The 27,835-nt window shown below is 40.3% G+C and overlaps 1 protein-coding gene, 1 long non-coding RNA gene and 1 pseudogene across 3 annotated transcripts; all 3 read left to right on the plus strand.

Moving 5' to 3' along the window:
* Positions 1 to 3,603, plus strand: LOC123103855 (RNA polymerase II-associated factor 1 homolog). Its single transcript, XM_044525540.1, has 4 exons — positions 1 to 260; positions 346 to 435; positions 808 to 926; positions 1,826 to 3,603. Exon 4 carries the CDS (start codon positions 2,363 to 2,365, stop codon positions 3,038 to 3,040), a length of 678 nt encoding a protein of 225 aa, XP_044381475.1. The 5' UTR covers positions 1 to 260; positions 346 to 435; positions 808 to 926; positions 1,826 to 2,362; the 3' UTR covers positions 3,041 to 3,603.
* On the plus strand, positions 3,051 to 27,740 carry LOC123101364 (uncharacterized; annotated as a pseudogene).
* On the plus strand, positions 22,140 to 25,979 carry LOC123103857 (uncharacterized). 2 transcript variants are annotated; one of them, XR_006449996.1, is made up of 3 exons: positions 22,140 to 22,522; positions 23,883 to 24,496; positions 24,688 to 25,979. It is a non-coding gene; the product is annotated as an uncharacterized lncRNA (long non-coding RNA). The 2 variants fall into 2 exon arrangements; XR_006449995.1 differs by having other exon boundaries at positions 22,140 to 24,496.
* Positions 27,741 to 27,835: the final 95 nt, after the last annotated feature.

Here is a 27,835-nt window from a genome sequence, read left to right on the forward strand (position 1 = left end):
ACGAAATTAGCTGCGGACACCCACGAAATCGAAAGCCCCCACTGCCCTCGCTTCCTCTCGCCAGAACCCCCAATCAGCAAACCCCACCGCCGCTCCGGCCCGGCGGAGTCCCCTCGACCCGCGGCGGCCGGCGATGGACCGGATCCACGTCACCGTGCGCGCGCGGCCGCTCCCGCCGGAGGACGCGCAGAGCAGCCCGTGGCGGATCTCCGGAAACGCCGTCGCGCTCACCGCCCAGCCCTCCATTCGCTTCGAATTCGGTGAGGAACCCGCCCCCCTCCGCACACACCCTCGCCTCGGACCGCGGGCTTGCTCATAGGTTGCCCTCTATTTCATTCTCCGCAGACAGGATTTTCGGCGAGGACTGTCACACGGCGGACATCTACGGGGCCCGCACCAAGCACATCGTCGACTCTGCCGTGCAAGGGTTCAACGGTAAACATTTCGTAGGCACCATTTCGAATTCTGATTTCTAGAACTTGCTAAGTTGAAAATTGACTCTAGCTCTGAGGAGAATCCGAGGGCCGTAATATTGGGCTCTTTCGCTTCTTACCTAGTGGTGCTTGATAATAATGTTCTCACCTCTCAATTGCAACTGATAGAGGACGAGCAATGTACTACAATTTATAATCACACGAACTCTAGTTCCATAAAACACCACTGTACAATATTCTTGCTTGCGCCTTCTTAAATCTATTATTTGTTTATTAGATCTTTCGTGAACTATCTGCAAAATAGAGTTTTCTCCATCATTCTGGCAGCATGTGGGTATTAATGAAATGTTTGGTCCTTTTCCCTGTATGACAGGCACTGTTTTTGCATATGGACAAACTAACAGTGGAAAGACCTATACAATGAGAGGATCTGCTAATGAACCTGGAATAATACCGCTTGCGGTTCATGATTTATTTAGAACTATACAGCAGGTGATTTGTATGTCCATTCTCATCAGTCAATCTTTATTCTGCTTACTGTGTAATGTGTATCGCGGATTGCTTACAACATATACACAGTTATTGCATTTGGCTATTAGAGTACTGTCTAACTGTCATTTTTTATTCTGTGCAACTAGTACGTGTCCTGCACAATTGCGTGGTAAATGTTTGTGCCCACATAAAGATATATTGTTATGCTACTTGTAGAAATACAATATTATGAATGGCACAATATTAAAGTTCAGATTGTCAGTTTGCAGATTGTTAAATTGTAAATGTTGTTGCCCTATGAGGTATCAGTACGCAAAACTGAAGCTCATGTTGCTAGCCAGTCGGTGTTTTTTATATGATGTTAGGGCGGTGCATGAATTTGATGAGCACATTTGACATTACATCTAGAAATTAAAGCGGATGATGCCTAACTGTAGTTAGAAAAAAAATATCAGCTGCGATCAACTCGGTGAACCATAACTAATATCTATAATATTTTGAGAACCGTGAATTTAGCAAATCTATGTTTCGTGTCAAGTCTACATGCATGAGATTATTTTTGAGGGCGAAAAAAAGAGAATACACAGGGAGAAACACACTGGATTGGGACTCTACTTGCATCCCGTTCCTTTTTGTTAGATTCAAGGTTGCGTGCAGATTAGTTATTAGTTATAAGGATATACTGTTGTGATCTTCTTAGAAACAATTATGATAATCTATTGCTCGGTCTGTCTAGTGTTTCATTAGTGCTTTATAATTGGTTAATTGAGTTGTCCTGTTATCTGCTTTATTTGCTTTATTTGTTTGTCTTGTCCTGTGCACTAACATGAGTTGTTTCATTAGTGTTAATCAGTTTTAATTAAGCACTTATACTGCTATGTATTTTATATTATTTGCAGTCTGGATGATGAGGTTTGGGAATTGAAGATGCATTTCCATGACGGAGACAACATTGAGAGATCTATGATGGTGTCAGACATAACATTTTACAACCTAGTAGCACTGATAGAAACAGAAGGTTATGGATTTAAAGATTACATGTACTATGTCAGGGATCCTGGGCTAGGAATAGAAGGAATGGAAGAAATAGATGATGATGACAAGCTTGAGGAAATTCTAGACAACATAGCATTGCAAAATCAGAAGATATTGAATGTGACAGTTGTTAGGGCCAGTTCTCCCAATGCTGCAAGTATAAACACCAGCTCCAATGTTATTGAGCAGCAAATCCCTCTAGAAGAAATTGGAGAGCCCAAACTGTATCAGATAGATGAAGAAGGAGTGATGTTCAGTGCACCAGATGTGCATGTAGCGGCAGCAAGTTCAGAAGCAGCATAAGTGGAGCCAATGCCCATACAGTTTCAAACACAGCACAGCACCTTGCTTTAGGTTATGTACAAGTGGAAGAAAATCATGTATACAATTCAGAGGAGCAAATGGAAATTGAAAAGGTTATGGAGGAGACAAGGAGGAAGGAAATTGAAATGTTTAGGAAGAATACGAAAAATAAAGAGAAGGTCACTTCTGTGAAGAGAAAAGCTGCAGTGATGGATAATGAGGAGGATAGTGATGATGATGATTTGAAAGAATATGGTGATATCCTTGCTAGGCTTGAGGAGATGAAAAGACAGAGGGAAGATCCACTCCTTCATTTTAAAGGGGACACAGATGTTGAGGAAATGTATGAGACAGAGGAGGAGGATGCACTATATGAGCCTGAAAGTGAAGAAGAGGATGAAGAGAGTACTCTGGAGGAAGAGAGTAATTTGGAGCAGGTAGGGCAAGATGGACAGAAGAAGAAAAAGGAGAATAAACACAGAAAAGGCCCAACAAGCAGATCACATGCAAGTGTAGAGGAGTTGTTTGAGGAGGACTGGATACCATCTTCTGATGAAGACAAGAAACCAATGGACTTGGGTGTGGAAGATGATGATGGTGCAGAGGCATTGACATATGTTTTGCCCAATGGCAGGAAAAGCAAAGCTAAGAAGATGAAGAAAAGGTTATGGTATGATGAGAAGAGAGCTCACCCAGCTGAGGAATTTGTGAAGCATCTTTGCTTCATTGATGTGTACCAGTTCAGAAATGCACTTCAAACAATGCACATTGCATAGAACAGGAACTATGAGTACCATAGAAATTGCAGTGACAGGGTTATAGCATAATGCATAGATGAGACATGCCCTTTTTATATAGTAGCTTCTCAGATTGCAAATGAGAAGACTTTTACCATAAGGGAGCAGTATGTAGTGCACACTTGTCCTTCTGTGTCAGAGAACACAAAAGTTACTGCTAAGTGGGTTGCAAAGTTTTGTGAGGAAGCAATCAGAAATGACCCATGCACAACAATCACTACTATAATTAACACTGCAAAGAGCAAGTATGGAGTGGAAATATCAACCCACATGGCATACAGGGCTAAGAAGGCAGCAAAGAATGTTGTGTTAGGAGATCAGAAGGCCCAGTACACCAGGATTAGGGATTATTTGCAGGTTGTGCTAGATACTAATCCAGGTTAAAGGTGTATAGTGACAACAAGACATTTGAGGGAGCATCCAAGCACAAACCCTAGGTTTCATGCATTATTCTATTGCCTAAATGGATGCAAAGAAGGGTTTCTCAGTGGATGCAGACCATTCATAGGTAATTCCTTGGTATTTAATGTGTGTTTTCAAATAGTTTGCCTAATGTGTTAACTTGTTATAGATCTGGATGGATGCTTCATAAAGCTCACTATTGGTCAACAGATCCTTGCTGCTACTGGAAGAGATGGGAACAATAATATATTTCTCATTGCTTTTGGAATTGTTGATAAGGAGGACACAGATTCCTGGACTTGGTTTTTGTATCAGCTGAAGGTAGCACTAGGTGGCCAATCTGGGAAGTTTGGCAACTACACAATAATTTCTGATAGGCAGAAGGTAACGAAATCCACTTGTGCTAGCTTTCATTTAGTTCTTTCTAGTAGTTACTTGCATTTAGGTGTAGCTACTTGATACGTCTCCGTCGTATCTACTTTTCCAAACACTTTTGCCCTTGTTTTGGACTCTAACTTGTATGATTTGAATGGAACTAACCCAGACTGACGCTGTTTTCAGCAGAATTGCCATGGTGTTATTTTATGTGCAGAAAACAAATATGCTCGGAATGACCTGAAACTCCACGGAACATCTTAGAAAAAACAATAAAAAATCCTTGCCAAAGATGAAGACTAGGGGGCCCACATCCTGTCCACGAGGGTGGGGGCGCCCCCCCCCTCTAAGGCGCGCCCCCCTACCTCGTGGGCCCCTTGGATGCCCTCCGATGCCAACTCCAACTCTATATATTCGCTTTCGGAGAGAAGAAATCATCACGTTTTACGATACAGAGCCGCCGCCAAGCCCTAAAACCTCTCAGGAGGGCTGATCTGGAGTCCGTTCGGGGCTCCGGAGAGGAGGATTCGTCGCCGTCGTCATCATCAACCATCCTCCATCACCAATTTCATGATGCTCATTGCCGTGCGTGAGTAATTCCATCGTAGGCTTGCTAGACGGTGATGGGTTGGATGAGATTTATCATGTAATCGAGTTAGTTTTGTTAGGGTTTGATCCCTAGTATCCACTATGTTCTGAGATTGATGTTGCTATGACTTTGCTATGCTTAATGCTTGTCACTAGGGACTGAGTGCCATGATTTCAGATCTGAACCTATTATGTTTTCATGAATATATGTGAGTTCTTGATCCTATCTTGCAAGTCTATAGTCACCTACTATGTGTTATGATCCGGCAACCCCGAAGTGACAATAATCGGGACCACTCCCGGTGATGACCATAGTTTGAGGAGTTCATGTATTCACTATGTGCTAATGCTTTGTTCCGGTTCCCTATTAAAAGGAGGCCTTAATATCCCTTAGTTTCCAATAGGACCCCGCTGCCACAGGGAGGGTAGGGCAGAAGATGTCATGCAAGTTCTTTTCCATAAGCACGTATGACTATATACGGAATACATGCCTACATTACATTGATGAATTGGAGCTAGTTCTGTGTCACCCTATGTTATGACTGTTACATGATGAACCGCATCCGGCATAATTATCCATCACTGATCCGGTGCCTACGAGTTTTCCATATACTGGTTCTCGCTTATTTACTTTCCCGTTGCTACTGTTACAATCACTACAAAATACCAAAAACATTACTTTTGCTGTCTTTACTTTTTTTGCCGCTATCACCACTATCATATTACTTTTCTACTAAACACTTTGCTGCAGATACTAAGTTTCCAGGTGTGGTTGAATTGACAACTCAGCTGCTAATACTTGAGAATATTCTTTGGCTCCCCTTATGTCGAATCAATAAATTTGGGTTGAATACTCTACCCTCGAAAGTTGTTGTGATCCCCTAGACTTGTGGGTTATCAAGACTAATTTCTGGCGCCGTTGCTGGAGAGCATAGCTCTATTCTTCGAGTCACTTGGGATTTATATCTGCTGGACACTATGAAGAACTTGAAAGACGCTAAGACAACAATTTATCCCTCAACTACGAGGGGAGGTAAGGAACTACCATCTAGCTCTGCACTTGATTCACCTTCTGTTATGAGTAAGCTAGCGACACCTAAACCTGCTTCTCCTATTCGTTCCGATATGTCGCATGTTATTGATGATGCCACTTCTGCTATGCATGATACTTATGATGAAACTGCTTCTATGCCTGATACTACGGTGCCCCTTGGTGAATTTTTTGATGAACAAACTGCTAGGGCTAGAGAAAAAGAAATTATTGAATCTGAATACGATGATGATAGTGATGATGAAAATATGCATGTTATCCCTGAGGGTTATCTTTTTGATATGGAATCTTCTGTCGCTATTTTAGCTTGCAGGGATAGATATGAGCTTAAGAGGTTATTAGTTAAATGGAACAAAGAATCACTTAGAGATAAAATGAAACCCGACCCTGCTTTTGCTACTTCACCTATATGTGTTCCTGATAAGGATTATGAATTCTCTATTGATCCTGATATAATTACTTTGGTTGAATCTGATTCGTTTTATGGCTATGAATCTGAAACTGTTGTGGCACATATTACTAAGTTAAATGATATAGCCGCCCTATTTACTAATGATGAGAGATCGCGTTACTTTTATATACTCAAAATATTTCCGTTCTCATTAAAGGGTGATGCTAAGATATGGTTTAATTCTCTTGATCCTGGTTGTGTGCGTAGTCCCCAGGATATGATTTATTACTTCTCTGCTAAATATTTCCCTGCTCATAAGAAACAAGCTGCTTTGAGGGAAATATACAACTTCGTGCAAATTAAAGGAGAGAGTCTCCCACAAGTTTGGGGGAGGCTTCTCAAGTTACTTAATGCTTTGCCTGATCATCCTCTTAAGAAATCTGAAATACTTGATATCTTTTATAATGGACTAACTGATGCTTCCAGAGATTACCTGGATAGTTGTGTTGGTTCTCTTTTCAGGGAAAGAACACCGGATGAAGCTAAAATTCTATTGAATAATATGTTGACAAATGAAAATAATTGGGCACCTCCTGAGCCAGCTCCTGCTCCAATTACTGAGTCTATTCCTAAACCAACTCCGAAGAAGATAGGTGTTCTATTCCTCAGTCCCGAAGATATGCAAGAGGCAAAGAAATCTATGAAAGAAAAAGGTATTAAAGCTGAAGATGTTAAGAATTTACCTCCTATTGAAGAAATAAATGGTCTTAATATACCGCCTGTTGAAGAAACATATGATCTCAATTCTTTATTTATTGAAGAACCTCCTGATCCCGATATCCCGACACAGGCAGTAGAGGTAAATTCTCTCTGTAGATATGATAAAGTTAAAGTCCCTCCTGCTAAAATTGCTTGTCAGTGCTTGGATGAGTTTGATAACTTTATGTTTAAGCAAGACGACTTCAATGCTTATTTTGGTAGACAATTAAAAGAAAATGCTTATATGATTAGACGCTTGGGTGATTATATGGCTAATATTAAAGGTGAACTTAAACTTGTTAGCAAACATGCTTCTATGGTTACCACTCAAGTAGAACAAGTACTTAAGGCTCAAAAAGAAGTGCTTGATGAAATGAATAGTAAGAAAAATGATTATGTTGTTAGAGTGGCTACTAGAACTGGTAGAATGACTCGGGAACCTTTGTATCCTGAAGGCCACCCTAAGAGAATCGAGCAAGATTCTCAAAGAAATAATATTGATGTTCCTAGTTCTTCTAAAAAGAAGAAGAAGAAAAATGATAGAACTGTGCAAACTTCTAGTGAACCTATTGCTGAACCACCTGATAATCCAAATGATATCTCTATGTCTGATGCTGAAACACAATCTGGTAATGAACATGAACCTAATGAAAATATTAATGATGATGTTCATGATGATGCTCAACCTAGTAATGATAATGATGTAGAAATTGAACCTGTTGTTGATCTTGATAACCCACAATCAAAGAATCAACGTTATGATAAAAGAGACTTTGTTGCTAGGAAACATGGTAAAGAAAGGAAACCTTGGGTTCAGAAACCCATGCCTTTTCCTATGAAACCATCCAAGAAAAAGGATGATGAGGATTTTGAGCGCTTTGCTGAAATGATTAGGCCTATCTTTTTGCGTATGCAATTAATTGATGTGCTCAAAATAAATCCTTATGCTAAATATATGAAGGATATCATTACTAATAAAAGGAAGATACCGGAAGCTGAAATTTTCACCATGCTTGCTAATTATACTTTTAAGGATGGAATACCAAAGAAACTTGGAGACCCCGGAGTACCTACTATACCTTGCTCCATTAAAAGAAATTATATTTAAATTGCTTTATGTGATCTTGGAGCCGGTGTTAGTGTTATGCCTCTCTCTTTATATCGTAGACTTGACTTGAATAAGCTGACACCTAGTGAAATATCTTTGCAAATGGCTGATAAATCAACTGCTATACCTGTCGGTATCTGTGAGGATGTGCCTGTTGTGGTTGCAAACGTTACTATTTTAATGGACTTTGTTATTCTTGATATTCCCGAGGATGATAGTATGTCTATTATTCTTGGAAGACCTTTTCTTAATACTGCAGGGGCTGTTATTGATTGCAACAAAAGCAATGTCACTTTTCATGTTAATGGTAATGAGCATACGGTACACTTTCCGAGGAAACAACCTCAAGTTCATAGTATCAACTCCATTGGAAAAATTCCATCGATTATAATTGGAGGTTTTGAATTTCCTCTTCCTTCTGTCAAAAAGAAATATGATATAGTTATTATTGGGGATGTGCATATCCCCGTTGAGATAACTTAGTGTTATTCGAAATTTCTCCGGTTTCATGATTATCGGAATGAGTTTGTTAACAAGACTTGATCAACCTTGTTAGTGGATTCTTTTTTATGAGCATGAGATGGATGAAACTAGAAGCACAAACTTCTGTACCCTCTCTATATTTTCTGTTAATTAGTAGAAATAAAGTAAAAATAGTATTTTTCTGTCTGTTTCCTGACTTATCCGTGCAATATAAAAATATCCCAAAAATAAAAGTCCTCAGAATGCCATGCCAATTTAATATGATTTTTTCGGGAATATTTGAGTATTTATTGTGCAAAAATTACCGCGGGAGGAGCTGCCACCTGGCCACGAGGGTGGTGGGCGCCCCCCCCTAGGGTGTGCCCCTGCCTCGTGGGCCCACGGTGGCCCTCCTCCACTTATCCCAGCACCCATCTTCTTCCTCTGTCTCACACAAACCCGAAAAACCAACTCAAGCACGAGTTCCAGCCACTTTTGTTGTGATTTTCGATCTCCTTGCTCAAAGCACCTCTCGCAAAACTGCTTGGGGAGATTGTTCCTTGGTATGTGACTCCTCCATTGGTCCAGTTAGTTTTTGCTCTAGTGCTTTATTCTTTGCAAATTTGTGCTGCATAGGTGACCATGTTCTTGAGCTTGCATGTCAAATTTATATGGTTCCAAGTAGTCCTAATGCTTGATATAGGCTCTAGGCACTTGTAGGAGTAGTTGCTATCAGTTTTATTGAAGTTGGTTCACTTTTGTTTGAAGTTACTAAAAATTTCAGATTATTTCAGAAAAATAATGAGGAGACTTTTGAGAGGTTCATCGAGCCGAAGCTCAAAGGATAAACAAAATGAAGAAGCTCAGAGGCCCAAATATAATTTGCCTCGTACCGCGGAGATCCGGCCGTGTGAATGGCCTTCTGATAATTTCTTGAGAGAGACCGGGATTTATGAGGATTACTATTCATTGATTAAGAATGCTGGCCTCACCGACTTCGTCCGCGACCAACGTCCACAGTATCTCTTACTCACAAATACTTTTGTGCAAAACTTCTACTTTTTTCCTAAAGAGTCACCTCCTTCAGTAGAGTTTCATTTATATGACGTTGTGAAGAAAATGCCATTGTTTGAATTTTGCGCAGTCTGCAACATACCTCCTGATGGTATCTTAGAGGAACCACCTCGAAAAGAGTTGGAACCATTTATTAACCTTATCTCTGCGGGAGAAATCAGGAAGTTTTTTGATGCAAGAATCACTAGCATACATTTTCCTGTGTTACGCTATTTTGCTTTATTTGCTAGTCGATGCTTGATTGGTCATGGGAACTGTGGGAACCTTAGTGTTCCTGATATTATTATTCTGTTCCATGGTTTATACCGTGACAACACTGTCAGTATGGCCGGAATTATTGCTAGGCGGTTGAGTCTGAACCGTACTAAAAGCCCCATCTTTGGAGGCATTTATGCTTCTCGCCTTGCTGCACACTTTAACATAGCTATTAGGCATTATGAGAAAGAAGAAAAATTGCTGCCTAATGCTTATCTAGACTACAAGAGCATGATAGCCCATGATTTTCTTGTTAAGGACAGGAATGGAGAGCTCAAATATAAGTTATACTTTGATAAACATTATCCTGAAACTATTACGTTGCCTGCTCCTTCTTTGTTTAATTTTGTAGGACTCTATCTCGTTACGTGGGCTGCCATTCAAGCTTATAAGAATCGTGCATCAGCCCCAGAACAGGAACCACAAAATGAGCCTCCACGACAATCTGTTTATTCTTGGGATCCAGAGATGACTGTCAGCCAGTGGCAGTCAGAGTCTACTTCTTCATCACAGTATGATCCAAACTATTCTTCGTCGCAGTACGACCCCAGCTACACTTACGGGTATCCGCCAGGCTATCTCTGGCAATATACCAACTTAGGCCAAAAGCCTAAGCTTGGGGGAGTACGTATTTCTCACCGACATTACATTGATGTTCACACACACTCATTGCTAGATGTCGGTGCTCATACACTTTCACTGTAATATCCATGCTAGTTTATTTTCTTTTTCCTGCTTTCTTCTTGTGTGTTTGTTAAACCTTAAGAAAACCCAAAAAATTAGTAGTAGTTTATTTTTCTGCTGTAGTAGTAATAATTAAAAAGAAAACCCAAAAATATTTCTCGTTCTTCTTTTGCTTGTTGGGAGCTTTCCCATGTAAATAGTTTTATTTTTTTTCTTTTCTTTGGGGGCCAGTAGGAGAAGACCATAATTAAATTGTTGAAGTGGCTCTTATATGCATTATTGTTGATTTAACCAAGAGCCCATATTGCCTTGTCTTCTCCTGTTTATTGAATGCTCGCAGATTCTGATACGTCTCCAACGTATCTATAATTTTTGATTGCTCCATGCTATATTATCTACTGTTTTGGGCAATATTGGGCTTTATTTTCCACTTTTATATTATTTTTGGGACTAACCTATTAACCGTAGGCCCATCCCAGATTTGTTGTTTTATGCCTATTTCAGTGTTTTGAAGAAAAGGAATATCAGACGGAGTCGAAACGGAACGAAATCAACTGGAGAAGTTATTTTTGGAACGAAAGCCACCTGATAGACTTGGACTCCACGTCAGGAGATACGGGAGGTGCTCACAAGGGTGGGGGGCGCCCCCCCCCCCCCAGGGTGCACCCCCTGCCTCATGGGGCCCCCATGGCTCCTCCGACGTACTTCCTGCACCCATATATATCATCGTACCCTAAAACTTCCAGAACGAACAATAGATCGGGAGTTCCGCCGCCAGAAGCCTCCGTAGCCACCGAAAGCCAATCTAGACCCGTTCCGGCACCCTGCGGAGGGGGCAATCCCTCTCCGAAGGCCATCTTCATCATCCCGGTGCTCTCCATGACGAGGAGGGAGTAGTTCTCCCTCGGGGCTGAGGGTATGTACCAGTAGCTATGTGTTTGATCTCTCTCTCTCTCTCGTGTTCTTGATTTGGCACGATCTTAATGTATCGCGAGCTTTGCTATTATAGTTGGATCTTATGTTTCTCCTCCCCCTCTACTCTCTTGTAATGAGTTGAGTTTCCCCTCTGGAGTTATCTTATCGGATTGAGTCTTTAAAGATTTGAGAACACTTGATGTATGTCTTGTCGTGGATATCTGTGGTGACAATGGGATATCACGTGATTCACTTGATGTATGTTTTGGTGATCAACTTGTGGGTTCCGCCCATGAACCTATGCATAGGGGTCGGCACACGTTTTCGTCGTGATTCTCCGGTAGGAACTTTGGGGCACTCTTTGAGGTCCTTTGTGTTGGTTGAATAGATGAATCTGAGATTGTGTGATGCATATCGTATAATCATACCCACGAATACTTGAGGTGACATTGGAGTATCTAGGTGACATTAGGGTTTTGGTTGATTTGTGTCTTAAGGTGTTATTCTAGTACGAACTCTAGGGCTGTTTGTGACACCTATAGGAATAGCCCAACGGATTGATTGGAAAGAATAACTTTGAGGTGGTTTTGTACCCTACCATAATCTCTTCGTTCATTCTCCGCTATTAGTGACTTTGGAGTGACTCTTTGTTGCATGTTGAGGGATAGTTTTATGATCCAATTATGTTAGTATTGTTGAGGGAACTTACACTAGCGAAAGTATGAACCCTAGGCCTTGTTTACTATCATTACAATACTGTTTACGCTCACTTTTATCATTAGTTACCTTGCTGTTTTTACATTTTCAGATTACAAAAACTATTATCTACTATCCATATACCACTTGTATCACCATCTCTTCGCCGAACTAGTGCACCTATACAATTTACCATTGTATTGGGTGTGTTGGGGACACAAGAGACTCTTTGTTATTTGGTTGCAGGGTTGCTTGAGAGAGACCATCTTCATCCTACGCCTCCTACGGGTTGATAAACCTTAGGTCATCCACTAGAGGGAAATTTGCTACTGTCCTACAAACCTCTTCACTTGGAGGCCCAACAACGCTACAAGAAGAAGGTTGTGTAGTAGACATCAAGCTCTTTTCTGGCGCCGTTGCCGGGGAGGTTAGCGCTTGAAGGTATATCTTTAGATCTTGCAATCGAGTCTTTTAGTTTCTTGTTTTATCACTAGTTTAGTTTATAAAAGAAAACTATAAAAAATGGAATTGAGTTTGTCTCTTACGCTTCACCTTTTTAATATCTTTCGTGAGTATGATGGAAAGGATAATTGTGCTCAAGTGCTAGAAGAAGAAATCTATAAAATGTTTGGCACTAAATATTTGAATGATGAGCATGATTGCAATGTTGTCAGTACGAATTCTTTGAATATCCATGATGCTAATGATGATCGCACTAGTTATGATGAAAATGCCTCCTATAAACATGTCAATTTTTGTGGAGTAGATTGGGTTTGCAAGTACACACCAAATAGGGAAGATAGATATTGCAAGAGGCATAAGTACTTAGAAACTAAATTGTTGCAAGAAGAGCTAGATGAATGTGCTGAAAGATTCAATATTTTTCGTGCCCCTTGTGAACTTTGCAATGAACATGGTCATTTAAAGCTGCAATGCTATTTGTTTCATGATCAAGTCGTGTCCAAATATTGTGATAATTTGATTCCCTTGAGCATCATAAAGAGCTTAGTCTTCTTTTAGGTTATGAAGAAATGAAACGTATAACTGAGGGTATTCCAAAATTTAATCTTGATAAATTTCTTGATTTTGATCTAGAGAAGATTTATATGTATTGTGTGGTGAATTGCATTGAAAATCCTTATATTGCCAATTACATAAAGAAAATAAAACAAATAGAAGATGAAGGGAATGCTAACAAAAGGGAAGAGACTTCCCAATATCCTCCTATTATCTCTTATGATGAATCAGGTAACGAGGAGGAGCCTCCTATTCAACCAATCTCATTAATAATGAGCTCCAAAAAGAGGATTGAACCCACACACGATGTGGTAAAGAAGAACAAAAGAAAAAAAAGAGAGGTAAAAAGGTATCTCTCCCAAATAAAGTTGCCCCTATTACTATTGTGCCTCATGAAAATATAATTATGGAAGATAATGATACTTCTTATAATCTTGAAAATCTTTTTGGCACTTGCTTGGAAGAATATGATAATTGCTATACTATTGGTGCTATCCATACTATTAATGATGAGAGTGATTATGCTTAGAATATGAAAAGGCCCAAGCTTGGGGATGCTATGTTTGATGAAGATGATGTTTTTGAGAATATATTTGCTGAAATTAATGTTTGTCCCAAGCTTGGGGATTCTACGCTTAATGAAGATGATATTTTTAGTATCCCAAGTTTTGATATGCAAATTTATAATGATAATAACATGCCTCCTACTTATGACAATTATTGTGATGATACATATGCTATAAAAAGTAGTGAGGATTATATTTATAAAACTTGTCATGATTATGATTACCCCTTCTCTGAACATTACTCTTTTAATGTGGAAACAATTTATAATATTCAAGTCTCTTATGATACTCCCACTATCCGGAAAGAGAAAAAATTTGCTTATGTGGAGAGTAGTAAATTTTATATGCTTGTATATCATGAAAAGAATGCTTTAGGTGCTGGTTATATTGTTTAATTCATTCATGATGCTACTGAAAATTATTATGAGGGAGGAATATATGCTTGTAGGAGTTGCAATAATATCAAGTTTCCTCTCTATGTGCTTAAAATTTTGAAGTTATGCTTGTTTTACCTTCCTATGCAAGTTGATTCTTGTTCCCATAAGTTGTTTGCTCACAAAATCCCTATGCATAGGAAGTATATTAGACTTAAATGTGCTAGTCATATTCTTCATGATGCTCTCTTTATGTTACCATTCTTATCCTTTATGTGAGCATCATTGAAATCATCGTCCTAGCTAGGGGCATTAAACGATAGCGCTTGTTGGGAGGCAACCCAATTTTATTTTAGTCCCTTGTTTTTTGTTCCAGTTTAGTAATAAATAATTCATCTAGCCTCTGTTTAGATGTGGTTTTATGCTTTTAGTTAATGTTTGTGCCAAGTAGAACCTTTGGGAAGACTTGGGGAAAGTCTTGTTGATCATGTTGTAAAAAACAGAAATTTTAGCGCTCACGAGAATTGCTGCCATTTTTATTTGGAGAGTGATATTTAGTTAATTCTTTTTGAAGATGATTAATAGATAAATTCCTAAGGTCCAGCAATTTACTTGAGAATTTTATGAGTTCCAGAAGTATACGTTTGATCCAGATTACTACAGACTATTCTGTTTTTGACAGATTCTGTTTTTCATGTGTTGTTTACTTATTTTGATGAATCTATGGCTAGTAAAATAGTTTATAAACCATAGAGAAGTTGGAATACAGTAGGTTTAACACCAATATAAATAAAGAATGAGTTCATTACAGTACCTTGAAGTGGTGATTTATTTTCTTATACTAACGGAGCTTACGAGTTTTCTGTTAAGTTTTGTGTTGTGAAGTTTTCAAGTTTTGGGTAAAGATTCGATGGACTATGGAATAAGGAGTGGCAAGAGCCTAAGCTTGGGGATGCCCAAGGCACCCCAAGGTAATATTCAAGGACAACCAAGAGCCTAAGCTTGGGGATGCCCAAGGCACCCCAAGGTAATATTCAAGAAGTCTCAAGCATCTAAAGCTTGGGGATGCCCCGGTTGGCATCCCACCTTTCTTCTTCAACAACTATCGGTTAGTATCGATTGATCCTAAGTTTTTGCTTCTTCACATGATGTTTGCCATTCTTAGAATGTCATTTTATTTTGCTTTGCTTGTTGTTTGAATAAAATACCAAGATCTGAAATTCTTAAATGTTAGAGAGTCTTCACATAGTTGCATAATTATTAAACTACTCATTGATCTTCACTTATATCTTTCGGAGTAGTTTGTTGTTGCTCTAGTGCTTAACTTATATCTTTTAGAGCATGGTGGTAGTTTTATTTTGAAGAAATAGATGAACTCTCATGCTTCACTTAGATTATTTTTGAGAGTCTTAAATAGCATGTTAATTTGCTTAAAATCCTAATATGCTAGGTATTCAAGAATAATAAAGTTCTCTTATAGTGTGTTGAATACTATGAGAAGTTTGATACTTGATAATTGTTTTGAGATATGAAGATGGTGATATTAGAGTCATGCTAGTTGAGTAGTTGTGAATTTGAGAGATACTTGTGTTGAAGTTTGTGATTCCCGTAGCATGCACGTGTGGTGAACCGTTATGTGATGAAGTCAGAGCATGATTTATTTATTGATTGCCTTCCTTATGAGTGGCGGTCGGGGACGAGCGATGGTCTTTTCCTACCAATCTATCCCCCTAGGAGCATGCGCGTAGTACTTTGTTTCGATAACTAATAGATTTTTGCAATAAGTATGTGAGTTCTTTATGACTAATGTTGAGTCCATGGATTATACACACTCTCACCCTTCCACCATTGCTAGCCTCTCTAGTACCACGCAACTTTCGTCGGTACCATAAACCCACCATATACCTTCCTCAAAACAGCCACCATACCTACCTATTATGGCATTTCCATAGCCATTCCGAGATATATTGCCATGCAACTTTCCACAGTTTCGTTATTATGACACGCTTCATCATTGTCATATTGTTTTGCATGATCATGTAGTTGACATCGTATTTGTGGCAAAGCCACCATTCATAATTCTTTCATACATGTCACTCATGAGTCATTGCACATCCCGGTACACCGCCGGAGGCATTCATATAGAGTCATATCTTGTTCTAAGTATCGAGTTGTAATTCTTGAGTTGTAAGTAAATAAAAGTGTGATGATCATCATTATTAGAGCATTGTCCCAGTGAGGAAAGGATGATGGAGACTATGATTCCCCCACAAGTCGGGATGAGACTCCGAATGAAAAAAAAGGCCAAAGAAGCCGAAATAAAAAAAGAGGCCATAGAAAAAGAGAAGGCCCAAATAAAAAATAAAAAAAATGAGAGAAAAAGAGAGAAGGGGCAATGCTACTATCCTTTTACCACACTTGTGCTTCAAAGTAGCACCATGATCTTCCTGATAGATAGTCTCCTATGTTGTCACTTTCATATACTAGTGGGAATTTTACATTATAGAACTTGGCTTGTATATTCCAATGATGGGCTTTCTCAAATTGCCCCAGGTCTTCATGAGCAAGTAAGTTGGATGCACACCCACTTAGTTTCTTTTTGATCTTTCATATACTTATAGCTCTAGTGCATCCGTTGCATGACAATCCCTACTCACTCACATTGATATCTATTGATGGGCATCTCCATAGCCCGTTGATACGCCTAGTTGATGTGAGACTATCTTCCCCTTCTTTTTTGTCTTCTCCACAACCACCATTCTATTCCACCTATAGTGCTATAGCCATGGCTCACGCTCATGTATTGCGTGAAGATTGATTTTTTTTTGAAAAAGTTAGAGTATGAAACAATTGCTTGGCTTGTCATCGGGGTTGTGCATGATTTAAATACTTTGTGTGGTGAAGATAGAGCATAGCCAGACTATATGATTTTGTAGGGATAACTTTCTTTGGCCATGTTATTTTGAGAAGACATAATTGCTTTGTTAGTATGCTTGAAGCATTATTATTTTTATGTCAATATGAACTTTTGTCTTGAATCTTTCGAATCTGAATATTCATATCACAATTAAGAAGATTTGCATTGAAATTATGCCAAGTAGCACTCCGCATCAAAAATTATCTTTTTATCATTTACCTACTCGAGGACGAGCAGGAATTAAGCTTGGGGATGCTTGATACGTCTCCAACGTATCTATAATTTTTGATTGCTCCATGCTATATTATCTACTGTTTTGGGCAATATTGGGCTTTATTTTCCACTTTTATATTATTTTTGGGACTAACCTATTAACCGGAGGCCCAGCCCAGATTTGTTGTTTTATGCCTATTTCAGTGTTTTGAACAAAAGGAATATCAGACGGAGTCGAAACGGAACAAAATCAACTAGAGAAGTTATTTTTGGAACAAAAGCCACCTGATAGACTTGGACTCCACGTCAGGAGATACAGGAGGTGCTCACGAGGGTGGGGACGCCCCCTGCCTCGTGGGGCCCCCGTGGCTCCTCCGACGTACTTCCTGCACCCATATATATCGTCGTACCCTAAAACTTCCAGAACGAACAATAGATCAGGAGTTCCGTCGCCAAAAGCCTCCGTAGCCACCGAAAGCCAATCTAGACCCGTTCTGGCACCCTGCCGGAGGGGGCAATCCCTCTCCCGTGCCCATCTTCATCATCCCGGTGCTCTCCATGACGAGGAGGGAGTAGTTCTCCCTCGGGGCTGAGGGTATGTACCAGTAGCTATGTGTTTGATCTCTCTCTCTCTCGTGTTCTTGATTTGGCACGATCTTGATGTATCGCAAGCTTTGCTATTATAGTTGGATCTTATGTTTCTCCTCCCCCTCTACTCTCTTGTAATGAATTGAGTTTCCCCTTTGGAGTTATCTTATCGGATTGAGTCTTTAAAGATTTGAGAACACTTGATGTATGTCTTGCTGTGGATATCTATGGTGACAATGGGATATCACGTGATTCACTTGATGTATGTTTTGGTGATCAACTTGCGGGTTCCGCCCATGAACCTATGCATAGGGGTTGGCACACGTTTTCGTCGTGATTCTCCGTTAGGAACTTTGGGGCACTCTTTGAGGTCCTTTGTGTTGGTTGAATAGATGAATCTGAGATTGTGTGATGCATATCATATAATCATACCCACGAATACTTGAGGTGACATTGGAGTATCTAGGTGACATTAGGGTTTTGGTTGATTTGTGTCTTAAGGTGTTATTCTAATACGAACTCTAGGGCTGTTTGTGACACCTATAGGAATAGCCCAACGGATTGATTGGAAAGAATAACTTTGAGGTGGTTTCGTACCCTACCATAATTTCTTCGTTCATTCTCCGCTATTAGTGACTTTGGAGTGACTCTTTGTTGCATGTTGAGGGATAGTTTTATGATCCAATTATGTTAGTATTGTTGAGGGAACTTACACTAGCGAAAGTATGAACCCTAGGCCTTGTTTACTATCATTGCAATACCGTTTACGCTCACTTTTATCATTAGTTACCTTGCTGTTTTTATATTTTCAGATTACAAAAACTATTATCTACTATCCATATACCACTTGTATCACCATCTCTTCGCCGAACTAGTGCACCTATACAATTTACCATTGTATTGGGTTTGTTGGGGACACAAGAGACTCTTTGTTATTTGGTTGCAGGGTTGCTTGAGAGAGACCATCTTCATCCTACGCCTCCTACGGATTGATAAGCCTTAGGTCATCCACTTGAGGGAAATTTGCTACTGTCCTACAAACCTCTGCACTTGGAGGCCGAACAACGTCTACAAGAAGAAGGTTGTGTAGTAGACATCAAATTCCAGCTTAGTCCAATGCATGTGCACTCTTATTATTATTCACATCGTTCGGTCGTGCAAGTGAAAGGCAATTATGATGATATATGATGGGCTGACTGAGATGAGAAAAGCTGGTATGAACTCGACCTCTTTTGTTTTTGTAAATATGATGAGTCCCTCGTTCTTGATTCAGCTTATTATGAATAAACATGTTTGCAATGACAATTAGAGATCATAGTTGCTTGTGCCATGCTTGATTAGCTATGAGTTATAATGATTTACCTTGTGTACCAACATGCTATTGAGATGATTATGATGTGGTATGATTAGGTGGTATCCTCCTTTGAATGATTTAAGTGACTTGACTTGGCACATGTTCACGCATGTAGTTGAAACAAAATCAACATAGCCTTCACGATATTTATGTTCATGGTGGATTATATCCTACTCATGCTTGCATCCAATGTTTATTAATTTTAATGCATGTACATGGTGTTGTCGCTCTCTAGTTGGTCGTTTCCCAGTCTTTTGCTAGCCTTCACTTGTACTAAGCGGGAATACTGCTCGTGCATCCAATCCCTTAAACCCCAAAGTTATTCCAGATGAGTCCACTATACCTTCCTATATGCGGTATCTATCTGTCGTTCCAAGTAAATTTGTATGTGCCAAATTCTAAACCTTCAAATAAACATTATGTTTTGTATGCTCGAATAGCTCATGTATCAACCAAGGTTGTCCTTATCTTCCGTGTTAGGCGGGTTATTCTCAAGAGGAGTGGACTCCGCTCCTCGCTCATGAGAAAATGGCTGGTCACCGGGATGCCCAGTCTCATGCTTTATGCAAACTAAATCAAAATTAATTGCAAACAAAACTCCCCCTGAGACCTGATGTATGTTGGAGACACTCGTTGTTTCGAGCAAGTCATGGATTGATGCTTGTTGGTGGAGGGGGAGTATAAACTTTACCATTTTGTTTGGGAACCGCCTATAATGTGTTTAGCATGGAAGATATTGCCATCTCTTAGTTGCTACGTTGACAATGAAAGTATACCGCTCAAAATACAATTTATCTCTATTGCAAAACCGAGCTCTGGCACCTCTATAAATCCCTGCTTCCCTCTGCGAAGGGCCTATCCATTTATTTTTATGTTGAGTCATCACCCTCTTATTAAAAAGCACTAGCTGGAGAGCACAACTGTCATTTGCATTAATCACTATTAATTTATATTGGGTGTGACTATGATTGTATCTCTTTTACCATGAATTACAATGTCTAGTCAGTCCTTGATCTTTAAAGGTGCTCTGCGTTTATGTTTTGCGGTCTCAGAAAGGGCTAGCGAGATACCATCTTGTTATCTCATATTATGATTGTTTTGAAAAAGTGTTGTCATCCGAGATTTATTATTATGGCTTTCTAGTTGATTATGCTATTGATATGAGTAATTATGAGACCTGAGAATTATTGCAAATGTGGTTACTTATGATCTCTGCTGAAAACTTGAATGCTGGCTTCACATAGTTACAACAACAAGAGCAAACAGAGTTTGTAAAAGTTTTTCTTTCTTTCTTTCTTTCTTTCAGTTTGTCAACTGAATTGCTTGAGGATAAGCAAGGGTTTAAGCTTGGGGGAGTTGATACGTCTCTGTTGTATCTACTTTTCCAAACACTTTTGCCCTTATTTTGGACTCTAACTTGTATGATTTGAATGGAACTAACCCGGATTGACGCTGTTTTCAGCAGAATTGCCATGGTGTTGTTTTATGTGCAGAAAACAAATATTCTCGGAATGACCTGAAACTCCATGGAACATCTTAGAAAAGACAATAAAAAATCCTTGCCAAAGATGAAGACCAGGGGGCCCACACCCTGTCCACGAGGGTGGGGGGCGCGCCCCCCTACCTCGTGGGCCCCCTTGATGCCCTCCGACGCCAACTCCAACTCTATATATTCGCTTTTGGAGAGAAGAAATCATTGTGTTTTACGATACGGAGCCACCGCCAAGCCCTAAAACCTCTCGGGAGGGCTGATCTGGAGTCCGTTCGGGGCTCCGGAGAGGGGGATTCGTCGTCGTCGTCATCATCAACCATCCTCCATCACCAATTTCATGATGCTCACCGCCGTGCGTGAGTAATTCCATCATAGGCTTGCTAGACGGTGATGGGTTGGATGAGATTTATCATGTAATCGAGTTAGCTTTGTTAGGGTTTGATCCCTAGTATCCACTATGTTCTGAAATTGATGTTGATATGACTTTGCTATGCTTAATGCTTGTCACTAGGGCCCGAGTGCCATGATTTCATATCTGAACCTATTATGTTTTCATGAATATATGTGAGTTCTTGATCCTATCTTGCAAGTCTATAGTCACCTACTATGTGTTATGATCCGGCAACCCCGAAGTGACAATAATCAGGACCACTCCCGGTGATGACCATAGTTTGAGGAGTTCATGTATTCACTATGTGCTAATGCTTTGTTCCGGTTCTCTATTAAAAGGAGGTCTTAATATCCCTTAGTTTCCAATAGGACCCCGCTACCACGGGAGGGTAGGACAAAAGATGTCATGCAAGTTCTTTTCCATAAGCACGTATGACTATATACGGAATACATGCCTACATTACATTGATGAATTGGAGTTAGTTCTGTGTCACCCTATGTTATGACTGTTACATGATGAACCGCATTCGGCATAATTTCCATCATTGATTCGGTGCCTACGAGTTTTCCATATACTGGTTCTCGCTTATTTACTTTCTCGTTGTTACTGTTACAATCACTACAAAATACCAAAAACATTACTTTTGTTGTCTTTACTTTTGTTGCCGCTATCACCACTATCATATTACTTTGCTACTAAACACTTTGCTGCAGATACTAAGTTTCCAGGTGTGGTTGAATTGACAACTCAGCTGCTAATACTTGAGAATATTCTTTGGCTCCCCTTGTGTCGAATCAATAAATTTGGGTTGAATACTCTACTCTCGAAAGCTGTTGCGATCCCCTATACTTGTGGGTTATCACTACTTTCTGTACACAATCAATTAGTTATTTCTAGTAGTTACACAATCATTTAGGTGTAGTCACTAAGTTAGCTTTACTTAAATTCACACAAGGCCACTACAACAAGAACCCTCATATAGCAACGTATGTGTAGCAACGATGATGACATGTGTTGTCGCGCTCAACCTCCCACCTCCCCACGAACCTCCCCGTACCCCCCCCCCACCTCTGCACCTGCTTCCTCCTTAGGCCCTTCCCAGTGCTCCACCGTGGACAGGTGCTAAGCATGCCACATAAGCAAAAAATGACATGGCACAATATTTAAAGAGGGAAGAGAGCACTTTGATGACCCCGAAAAGAACCAATGCCAAGTGCGAGAACCTAGAACCACTTAAATGAAGCAATTTGACCAATGCATGAAAGACTTTAGATGTTAACTCATTAAATAAAATGTGCTTTAGCAACAACAAGTTAAGCACCTATGCATTGGGGAGTTAAGTTGCTAAGATATTTAATGCACTTAGCACCTCATCTAAGCACCATTGCATTGGGAGAGGTCTTATATCACACAGCTATGGATAAATAAACAAATATTTTTCTGTACCACATCTCTCCCCCGATTCCCCTCTCTCACGCGAGCTCCATGGCCACAAGGCCCACAACGTTGCCGCCGCCCCCGAATCCGGGCAGTTCCGGCGCAGTTCCGTGCCGCTGCTCACCGGCCCCCTCCCCCTCACTGTTCTTCTCCTATCTTCCGCCGCCTTAACGTCGTCCCCGCCCCTGCACGCGCCCCCGCAGCAACCCTAGTGGCCACGGGTCGCTGGTGCGGCTCCCCTGCCTCTGGTTTATCTGCCAACTACCCCTGCGTCTCCGCACCCATGGCTGCCAACTCGGGCTCAACGGTGCTGCTCCGCCTCGGTCACCTCGACTCTGACGTCGACAGTCCTGTAAGTCACTCCTCCCCTCTGCTGCTTTGTGTGGCAAGGCCATCGTGCCATGGCTGATTCCTTGCCGTCCATCACGATGATGATCCTAATAAACCAAATATTACTCTGTAGAAGCGTTACTTTTGTTGAGGAGTGCTGCCTAAATTTGTTCTTCCACTGTGGCGTTCTAACAATAATTATCCTGGCCAAGTTGCATAAAGAAAGTAACTAATTTGCATCTAGAAATGTACTAGTATATATAAGGCTTGTAAGTGCATTTGGCAGCAACAAAAAATAGCTTGCATCCCATCTAATTAACCAACTCAATCAATTTTTTGACGGTTATATCTATATATAGCATATAGCTCAAATATATATATGTGGCATGTACTCTCTGTCCCAGTTGTCCTTTACATGTGTGCATAATCTGTCGCAAAGCCTTTTCTTGCAAATGCAACAAATATCGCTAACTAGCCATTGACCTCCTTAATTATTCATATCTAGTACGTGCAAATGGTAATTATAGGCTTATAGCATGGACGGCTATGAACCCCAGATGGCCAGAAGCAGGGGCGGATCCACTATTGGTCATGGCTGTAGCTCTCCTGTGACAAAAATTCCTATATGTAGGTATATGGCAAAAATACTAAGAGTACATTCTTTGAGAGACTACGCAGTAGCTCTCCTGTGACAAACAGACCAATAAAAGCCCATCGGCTGCAGCGGCACAACCCACTAAGCAGCAGCCCAAGAGCAGCAACCAGTCACATCTACCGTCACGCACGACCGAACGAGAGACACTTCGCAGCTCAGCTCTGTTCAAATGCTCCTAAAAAACCTCAGTCCAAATTCACCAAATCCACCAGCACGGTAGCACTAGAGCCAGATGAGCACGGGGGAGCGGCGCTCTGACCTCTGTGCGGGCGTGCGGCTGTGCCGATGGAGAGGTCGACGAAGTCGCGGGCTCCGGACGCTGATAGGATGGAGCCCTCCGTGCGGCTAGCCCAGAAGTTAGTTTTTTTTAACCATCTTCTTATCAAATTTTGATTGCTTTACTCTCTGATTTTTCTTTGTGTGAACATATAGTAGGGTTGTGTTATAGTGAAGAAAGTAAGTTATATTCACTCCAGACCTACATATCTGTTAATGGAACTTTTATGTTTGTTCAAGTTGACATTAAAACATACTTGTATCAGTTATATCGTATTTATATGAGGATGTGTGAAATAAACAGTGTATTATAGTCCTTTTAAATACACAACTATTTTTGTATTACTGCCCGAACATATAAATTTTCTTCGCATACGTTGTAGAACCACGATCACATGCTTGATCCACTGCATCACTCAATGGTCATGAGCTCCACTGTCCTCATCTGCAGAGTGAAATATGACCACCTAGGGATAGCCGTTGTGCCATTGTAGATCACAGGTGGACAACAACCATCATGGTGATTGGTGAGCAACCTTGTTGGAGCCTCGAGGCCCAAAATTCCACTTCACCTTTCTAGGTATTTCAGTTTTGGGCTTGCATATTTCAGTTTGTCATCTAGTTCTGCCCATGTAAGAGTTGTTTCTAGCTGGGTATGTGTTAATCCAGGAAGAATATTTCCATCTCTTTTCCTAAATAATTCTTTCTTGTGATGAATTAGGTTTGATTCTCTTTCTGCTATGTGTGTGGATAATTAGTTATATTTTCGTGAAGATTTTCATGGCAGAGGGCAGGCCTGGCGCAGTGGTGAAGTCCTCCCCACTTGTGCCAAGAGGTCCTGGGTTCGAACCAGCCTCTCTGCATTGCACTTTGCAGGGGTAAGACTAGGTTCCTATAATCCCTCCCCAGACCCCACCTTGTGTGGGAGCTTCTATGCACTGGGTCTGTCCTTTAAGATTTTCATGGCAGATCAAGTAAATAAGCTGTGATGGTATCTCTGGATATCCTAGCTGTGACCCTGTGACCAAGTCATGAAAGAAGATTCCTTCAAGTATTAGTTAATAGGTGAGCACTATTATCTATGACATCATGTTAATTTCTGGGAAAGAAAAAGTATCTTCGTATCAGTGTTTATGATTCCTTACTGATTTCGTTGTCCCACATAATGTAGTTCTATAGGAATAAGCCGCACATGCATCTATTCGTCCTAATATTCCTATTTATTGTATACTTGTTAATTTCATCTTCTCTCACAGGTTCTAAAGTGACTTTGCTTCAGGTAACATGCTTGTGTTTGTTGTTTCTCTTAACAGGTAAATCTTCGAGACTTGTGAATATTGCAAATAGGAAATATATAAATCAATAAGTTCACAGAATATGCCTTAAGAATGAACTCAGAGCTTTGGCTTTATTAAATGGGATCTTCGCAAGTTGATGATTGCGCCACACCACTCTTTTCAATAAATTAAGTTCTTTAAAAATGCAATGTTTTTATTTGTTTATTTTCGTATTCTATAGTTGAATTTTCAATGGAAGACTAGCATACGTGTTATCTAGCTTGATATTCTTGGCTGATGTAAGATAAAGCATTCGGATCCATATTTTGTACAATTCTATACACCATAATCCAGAATATTATACAAAATCTTAGGATGGATACAGTTCTTGTGTTCATGTGTTATACAAGATAAATCATTACAGAATTTGAATGCAAGAATATTCTAACTTTTGTTTACATGAATCACAACTATGAACATGCAGAGACATGAAAAATATTTTGAATTATCAAATATGAAGTCGTTTTATGCATTTATTTTAGTTTCAGTTTCAGCTACATCCGATTTCCCAAGCTTTCTGTACCTATTTGTATTGTTTGATCAGTCATTTGTCAATCGCCGACCACTCGACCTACCTTAAGCTGCACCAAAGGCGTGCCACCGCATAGGTAAGCTTCTCTCTCGCGCCCTCTACATTTGCATACTTTACCTTGCTTTGGTGAATCTGAAAGATGATGACTACTACTATTGACAAAAGGGAAAGATCAGGAAAATTTTGAGAGTTGAAAACACACCTCTTCCTCTGATGGATGCTTCCAACTACTAGAACTAGATGGTTCCCATATTGAGTTCACCCACTAACCTGCTAGAAAAAGAAATGTCATTTTAGCATTCTTAAATAGGAAAACTTATAAGTTGTAACATGACAGAAAATTTAAACAATATTGTGTAAACTACTATGGAGGTCAGATTTATATCATTATTTGCCAGGCTTGGTGACTCATGTCAGTTTTTTGTTGTTGTAGATTGCAAGACAAATAGATGGTCCATGGCTAAGCTGTTGATTGCAAGATAAATAGATGGCGCATGGCTAATTTGTTGATTGCAAGGCGGAGAATGGGGCAACTACCAGATAGTTCTACATTAATGTTAAGAGTGTTACTTTCATGGTCAATGTATAGAAAATCATGTATATATTCCCTGGATCGTGTTCCATGTATTGCAAACGAGTTGATTTAATATATGAGATCTTTCTGTTTACCGGATTGCTACTCCTATGTACTATCTCTGTTGATCTAGTATTTATTGCTGGATATATAAAATACTACCAATTGTTCATGTATAGCTGTAATCCCCAAATGTAAAATAGAAGCATTACACTGATCTGTTAATTATGCCCATTTCAAATCAGCTTGTGTAGGTGTCAACACCAACACATCAAAGTGTTGTTAGACTACAATTATATATGTTGCTACATTGCAACGCTTATTTGTGTCGATTACCAACGCAATTGTATACGTTGTTGTAGGCCCTTGCAACGCCACCAACGACAACACATAAAAATCCGTTGGTGTAGACCATAGCAACATTTATATAGACATTCACCAACGAATCGATGCGTTGCTAAAGGGGGGTTCCTCTTGTAGTGGGCCTGCTTAAAGCCATAAACAGAGTCTTTCCCAATTGTCCACGAAGGTTTTGCCTCAGACACATTTACCAGAACTTTCAAAATGCTGGGTTTAGAGGGCCAGAATTGAAGAAATACATGGATGAAGCAAGTTACTCATACACTGAACATGGTTATAATGTTGCAAATGGATGAGTTGAAGAGAGAGTGTGAGGCAGCATGGGCTTGGCTTAGTAAAATCCCAAAGCACACTTGGGCCAGACATGCCATGGACACAAATTGCAAAATAGACTTACTAGTTAACAACTTAAGTGAGGTTTTCAACAAGTGGGTTCTAGATGTCAGGGCTAAGCCAATAAGGACCATGGTTGATGGAATTAGAACAAAATTAATGGTCAAGTTTAATACAAATAGAACTAAAACTCGGACTGTCAGATGGGAGATTTGTCCAACATATGCGGAGAAATTAGAGGAAGTAAAGAAGTGGTCTAGAAACTGCCAATCATTGATGGCTGGCTCCAACCTTTTTCAAGTTACTAGTGAGGAGAGAACATATGTTGTCAACCTAGCACATAGGACTTGTGGTTGTAAGAAGTGGGATATGACAACAGTTCCTTGCAATCATGATGTTTCTGCTATACACAAGGCTAAGCTTCAGCCAGAGGACTTTGTTCATGATTTCTTCAAAAAACCTATGTACCTGGCAGTTTACAGTCCTATAATATATCATGTACCTGGCCCTGACATGTGGCCAAGGACAGATAGTTTGGACATTGAGGCTTCTGTTTTCAAAGAACACAAGGGCAGGGCACAGACTAAGAGGAGAAAGGGCCAATTTAAGAAGCCAGCTCCCAAAGACACTTCAAGAATGGCCTCAATTACCTGCTCCAACTGTAAAAAGGTGGGCCATAGGTAGACCAATTGTCATGATGCTCTAAAGCCTGCACTTGCTATGAGAAAGAATAAACATCAGGTAACCACTCTGCTATGAGAAAGACTAAATTTGTTGTTACTTTATTGCTTACTAATATTAAACTACTTGTTTCGTTGCAGCCAATCACCAGCTCTTACCCACCTGATAGTAGAAGCACACCAGGACCAGCAAGGACAACAGCCTCTGTTGCTGCCAGTCCAGCTCCAGCAAGGACTGCAACCTCTGCTGCTGCCACTGCTGGTGGATCATCAAGGAGGACAACATTTGCTGCCAGTCCAGCTCCAGCAAGGAGGGCAACATCTACTGCTGCTCCAGCTAGGAGGTAGCCAGCTGCTCCAGCTGCTCCCAAGGGTAAGGCAGCAACCAGTAAATCTTCATCATCTGCTCCCAAGAGTAAGGCACCAGCTGCTCCCAAGGGTAAGGCACCAGCAACCAGATCTTCATCGGCTGCTACAAAGGGACCAAGGTTAGCTTTCATGCCTCCAAGACCAAGTGATGGTTCCCAGAGAGTCAGGAAGCCCAGCAACAGAATGGAGGATTACTTGACTGCCTCTGGTGCAGAATGG

Source organism: Triticum aestivum, chromosome 5A (genome assembly GCF_018294505.1).
Source record: "Triticum aestivum cultivar Chinese Spring chromosome 5A, IWGSC CS RefSeq v2.1, whole genome shotgun sequence".
NCBI classification, from domain to species: domain Eukaryota; kingdom Viridiplantae; phylum Streptophyta; class Magnoliopsida; order Poales; family Poaceae; genus Triticum; species Triticum aestivum.

Excerpts from the sequence above, each read along its gene's own strand:
- LOC123103855 (XM_044525540.1), top strand. The coding sequence starts at position 2,363 with ATGGAAATTGAAAAGGTTATGGAGGAGACAAGGAGGAAGGAAATTGAA.